Source organism: Pan paniscus, chromosome 10, assembly GCF_029289425.2.
Source record: "Pan paniscus chromosome 10, NHGRI_mPanPan1-v2.0_pri, whole genome shotgun sequence".
NCBI lineage: Eukaryota > Metazoa > Chordata > Mammalia > Primates > Hominidae > Pan > Pan paniscus.
The window spans coordinates 126,165,587-126,171,586 of NC_073259.2; the positions used below are offsets into that span (position 1 = coordinate 126,165,587).

At 51.8% G+C, this 6,000-nt stretch overlaps 1 protein-coding gene across 3 annotated transcripts in view; it reads right to left on the reverse strand.

Moving 5' to 3' along the window:
* The window catches only part of VSIG10 (V-set and immunoglobulin domain containing 10), a 40,265-nt gene extending 37,593 nt beyond the window's left edge, over window positions 1-2,672 (reverse strand). The window contains exon 1 of one of the 3 annotated variants that reach the window (XM_003832410.7): window positions 2,253-2,672. In XM_003832410.7, coding sequence (XP_003832458.2) covers window positions 2,253-2,331 — 79 coding nt within the window. In that variant the 5' untranslated portion in view covers window positions 2,332-2,672. The remainder of the gene's footprint in view (window positions 1-2,252) is intronic. The other 2 variants (XM_055096237.2, XM_055096238.2) reach the window with 2 other exon arrangements.
* Between the last annotated feature and the right edge of the window lie 3,328 nt (window positions 2,673-6,000).

The following is a 6,000-nucleotide window of genomic DNA, read 5'->3' on the forward strand; positions in this document are numbered from 1 at the left end:
TTGAGATTTAGGAAGATTAAGTTATCACTTAAAGTCCCAAGCAAATCACTGGGAGATGTGGGATTGTGACTCAGGTCACGTTACTCTGGTCTCCTGCACCAGACAGGATGCAATGATAAAATATAGTAACAAGTTTAGAAGTCATTCATATGGTGTCCAGAGGGTCCTTCTTGCCCCCCAACCTTAAATGTACAATAGAGAACCGAAGAGGGAGTAATATAAACTCCCTGATGCTGCCCATGTATTATTATTTACAGAGTAAGAGTTATACCCAAACATTTATTTATTTTTTTAAAGCAACTTTTCCCAAGAATAACCTAGGATTTACAATCCGGGGTAGCTAGTGGATGCATATAAGTTGTCTGGCATTGAATGTCAGGAGAAAAAATTTTTTCCCCAAAAACTCCCAACTTAAAAAACAAACACACAACAAAAATACACCAAGCTCAGGAAGCCCCCTGGCATCATACACAAAGGTGAAGCAGGTCTGGGCATCAAAATAGCTGGGCAAAGGCCCAACATGGTGGCTCACACCCATAATCCCAACACTTTGGGAGGCCGAGACAGGAGAATCGCTTGGGTCCAGGAGTTTAAGACCAGCCTGGGCTCAAGCGATTGTAGAGACCGTCTCTACAAAAAAATTTTAGAAATTAGCTAGGCGTGGTGGTGCACGCCTGTAGTCCCAGCTACTTGTAGGCTGAGGTGGGAGGATCAGTGCAGTGATTGCACCACTGCACTCCAGCCTGGGCAACAGAGCGAGAGCCTGGCTCGAAAAAAATAGCTGGTCATAGCAGTGGAGATAGGTTCCCCATGGGGCGGGTGGCAGTCAGCCTGAAAGCCAGGTCATTCCAGCAGGATGACTTCATCCCAGGGTTCTTCTCACTTCCCAGGTTCCTGGTGTTCATCGTGCAGGAAACACTGCAAACAGCTGGGGAGATGGGAATACTTGACAACCACCTTTCACGTCCAGAGATGACCAACTGGGAACTGTCCTCCCCCATCACCCACACCCCAGCACAGTGATTACTCAGCCAAATGCCTGCAGGGCCAGCAGGTAACACCCATGACTGAAGGTGGCGGGGCAAATATTACAACAGGGAGAGGTGGAACAAATTTGGGCTCACTTGCCCTAGATAAGAGGATGACCACTGCCCAATTCCAACTGGGAAAGCAGGCCCCGTGTTGCCAGACCTTCAGATTTTTCCAGATAAACTGGAAATCTAGAGATGTTATTGTTTTTAAATGGTTGGTAAAAAAAAAAAAAAAAAAAAAAAGCAAAATAAAATTGTATGAGCCTAATAATTAGGAACTTTTGGCACTTGCTGCTAAGAAGCTCCAGCATACTTTACAACCCATCTCCAGAAACGTGCAAGAGGAGACCCGTTGGGTGGAGCAGACCCGGGAACACAAAAAGTAGCGCTCTGCCTGCATCCTGGCAAACTTCACCACCTCCTGGCTCCATCTCCTCTCCCTGCACCCCAGCCTCCTCCCAGCTTGTCACACTCCCAGCACACAGCAGGCATGCTGGTGAATTAAATTCAAATATATATAAATAGTTCAATCTTTTTACATTCTACATATTTTTGTAAGCACCCCCCCAATTCTTTTTTCGTAGCAAAGCAGACCATAGATGAAGCATTTCAGACCTTTTGTCAATCATGTCAAGTGTGAGGGGAAGTCTTTTATAAGTCAGCCAAGTATTTCAAAATAAAAAGCTTTTCCAAAAGTAAAGGCGGAAGACCCCGCTTTGAAGGCGCTGGTCGGCACAGGAAGACTTGCAAAGGTGTGTAGGGAAGTCCACCGGTTACAGGTGTAAGGCGAGTTCAACCTTGGGCAGAGGGAGGAGAAAAATAAAGTGGGAGTCTCGAGTTTGAGCACCAGCGTATGAGGTATTACTAAAACCAGAACGCGAATTTACATCCGACGCTTAAAAAAAAAAAAATCACTTTCCCGGCACACGTGCCTCTTTATTTTGCCCCCGCACGTCGGCTCGGCTTGGCTCCTCTGCAGCCTCACCGGCTGCCCACCCCAGGAGGCTGGGGGTATCTCGCCCCGCACCGGGCGCCCGGGAAAATTCCTTCCTGCAAAGACGGCCGAGCTGCGAGCAGGAAACCAAGACCCTCCTGGGGCAGCCTCTAGGCTGGGGCCACCACGGATCCGGACGGAGTCGGAGGGAACTGGGTCTCTCGCTGTCCCCTCCCCACCGCTGACTGGGAAAACTCAACTTTTCCCTCCAGATCACGGCCCCTTACCTACGGCGACCCAGCCGGCCAGGAGCGCCCCGAGGCAGACGAGGACGCGGGGCTCGGACGCACTGCCGCCTGCGGCCATCTCGCCCCAGATCCCGGCTCAGGAAACGCAGGCTCGGGCTGGGCTGGACGTGTGTGCCCCAGGGCCCCGGGGCCCGGGGTACTGAGGGCTCCTCCCAGGTCCTCGGAACGGCAGAGTGGCCCCACTTTCTCGGCCCCCAGGAAGGATGCTTGGCTGAGCCGAGTGTCCAGGGCCGGCAGCGGAGCTCGGCTGCAGGCTCGGGTCCCCGCTCCCGAGCGCCCTGGCCGGGGAGGGAGGGCGCACCCCGCCCCCTGCGCCCGCCTGCCCACTCCTGCCGGCGGAAAACAACAGGAGCGGGCTCCCTCCCGCCTCCCAGCCAGGCGGGAGCCCAACTTCCTCTACCTTGGCCAGGGAGGAGGGCTTTCTGCCGAGGGCGCGCCGAGCCGGGTCCCGCCGGGCCAGGGGCGGGGCGCGGAGGCTGGGCCCTCCCCAGTCCACTCCGCCCGGGACAGCAGTACCGAGTCGCGGGGACAGCGGGCGGGACGGAGCCCTGCAGCTGCCGCAGGACGCACCCCCCCGCCGCTGCCCCGGGCTGCAGAACCCGGAGGAAGCGGTTGCCAAGCTGCAGAACGCAGGACCCCCCTGGCAGTCCCCGCTGAGCGTCTCGAGGGATTCCCCTCTGTGTCCCTGGGCGCAGGGCGGGCGCCAAGGCCGCCATCGCTTCCTTTCCTTACCCTCTGCAAAAGGGAGCCAGAGAAAGATGATCCCCTGACTTTCAGCCAAAGCAGCCACGAGACTCCGGTTCTCCAGTGAACTGGCTGGGACCACACAGTGACAGCGAGAGCCAAGGAGTCCCCAGGACGTGTTTCTCAAGAGTTTTGTTTTTGCTTTTCCCTTTTTAGTGCTCCCACCCCCTACCCAGTCAGATTCCCAGGCTAAGCTCCTCTCTTCCCTGCCATGCCCTCATCCCATTCTGTCCTGGGGAAAATGCGGCTTTGATATCCTCAGGAAGAGCCATCCATAAAACAGCCCTAGGAGAAACTTCTTGTTTCAAATAATAATAATAATAATAATAATATGGCAGGGCGTGGTGGCTCACACCTGTAATCCCAGCACTTTGGGAGGCCGAGGTGGGCGGATCACAAGGTCAGGAGTTCGAGACCAGCCTGACCAACATGGTGAAACCCTGTCTCTACTAAAAATACAACAATTAGCCGGGCATGATGGCGGGCGCCTGGAATCCCAGCTACTGGGTAGGCTGAGGCAGGAGAATCGCTTGAACCCAGCAGGCGGAGGTTGCAGTGAGCCGAGATCACGCCATTGCACTCCAGCCTGGGCGACTGAGCGAGACTCCATCTCAAAATAAATATTAACGTTAAAAAAAAAATCATTAGTTCTGTTGTTCAACGGTCCCCTTATTGAAATGCTTCTTCCATGAGGAAATCCTCTTGAAACCACTTTAAAAAAAAAAAAATGTTTCTCCTGGTGAACTGAGCAATGAAGCTGAACAGTTCTGCCTTTTTTACTTTTCTGTTTTTTATTTTTTTGAGACAGGGTGTCACTCCAGTTGCCCAGGCTAGAGTGCAGTAGCACAATCATACCTCGCTGCAGCCTCAAACTACCAGGCTCAAGTGATCCTCCCACCTCAGCCTCCCGAGTAGCTGGGACTACAGGTGTGCAGCACCACGCCCAGCTAATTTTTGTAATTTTAGTAAAGACAGCGTTTCTCCATGTTACCCAGGCTGGTCTCGAACTCCTGACCTCAAGTGATCCACCCGCCTTGGCCTGCCAAAGTGTTGGGATTACAGGTGCGAGCCACCGCGCTCAGCCCTTTTTTATTCTTTGCTCAAATATTTTTAAATAACTGTTCATCAGCTGGGCACGTTGGCTCATGCCTGTAATCCCAGCACTTTGGGAGGCCGAGGCAGGTGGATCACCTGAGGTAAGGAGTTCGAGAGTAGCCTGGCCGACATGGTGAAACCTCGTCTCTACTAAAAATACAAAAATTAGCCCGGTGTGGTGGCAGGCGCCTGTAATCCCAGCTACTTGGGAGGCTGAGGCAGGAGAATCGCTTGAACCCAGGAGGTGGAGGTTGCAGTGAGCCGAGATCGCGCCATTGCACTCCAGCCTGGGGAGAAGAGCGAGACTTCGTCTCAAAAAAAATAAATAAATAAAAAATAAAATAACTGTTCATCAGATTCTTGACAGGAATTTTGTTTGTTTGTTTTTTGAGACGGAGTCTCGCTCTGTCGCTGCATGCTCCGCCTCCCAGGCTCATGCCATTCTCCTGCCTCAGCCTCCCGAGTAGCTGGGACTACAGGCTCCTGCCACCATGCCCGGATAATTTTTGTATTTTTAGTGGAGACGGGGTTTCACCGTGTTAGTGTGGGGAAAAGCAAGAGAGATCAGATTGTTACTGTGTCTGTGTAGAAAGAAGTAGACATGGGAGACTCCCTTTTGTTATGTACTAAGAAAAATTCTTCTGCCTTGAGATTCTGTGACCTTACCCCCAACCCCGTGCTCTCTGAAACATGTGCTGTGTCAAACTCAGGGTTAAATGGATTAAGCGCGGTGCAAGATGTGCTTTGTTGAACAGATGCTTGAAGGCAGCATGCTCCTTAAGAGTCATCACCACTCCCTAATCTCAAGTACCCAGGGACACAAACACTGCGGAAGGCCGCAGGGACCTCTGCCTAGGAAAGCCAGGTATTGTCCAACGTTTCTCCCCATGTGATAGTCTGAAATATGGCCTTGTGGGAAGGGAAAGACCTGACTGTCCCCCAGCCCGACACCCGTAAAGGGTCTGTGCTGAGGAGGATTAGTAAAAGAGGAAGGAATGCCTCTTGCAGTTGAGACAAGAGGAAGGCATCTGTCTCCTGCCCCTCCCTGGGCAATGGAATGTCTCGGTATAAAACCCGATTGTACGTTTCATCTACTGAGATAGGGGAAAACCGCCTTAGGGCTGGAGGTGGGACATGCAGGCAGCAATACTGCTTTGTAAAGCATTGAGATGTTTATGTGTATGCATATCTAAAAGCACAGCACTTAATCCTTTACCTTGTCTATGATGCAAAGACCTTTGTTCACGTGTTTGTCTGCTGACCCTCTCCCCACAATTGTCTTGTGACCCTGACACATCCCCCTCTCAGAGAAACACCCACGAATGATCAATAAATACTAAGGGAACTCAGAGGCTGGCGGGATCCTCCATATGCTGAACGCTGGTTCCCCGGGTCCCCTTATTTCTTTCTCTATACTTTGTCTCTGTGTCTTTTTCTTTTCCAAGTCTCTCGTTCCACCTTACGAGAAACACCCACAGATGTGGAGGGGCAACCCACCCCTTCAGTTAGCCAGGATGGTCTCGATCTCCTGACCTCGTGATCCACCTGCCTCGGCCTCCCAAAGTGCTGGGATTACACGCGTGAGCCACCACGCCCGGCCTGGAATTTTTTTTTTTTTTTTTTTTAGACAGAGTCTCCCTATATCATCCAGGCTGAAGTGCAGTGGTGTAATCATACCTCACTGCAGCCTCAACCTCCTAGGCTTAAGTCCATCCTCCCAGAGTGCTGGAATTACAGGCATGAGCCACTGCACCCAACTTGGTTCTTGCTTTTCATGTTTGACCTTGTGGAGATCCTATACTAACCAGACCTGTTTCCTGTATCCTCAGTACCTGCCAGCTAGTTGCCATTCTAATATACATTTGTTGAGTAAACAAATGAGAGTTGA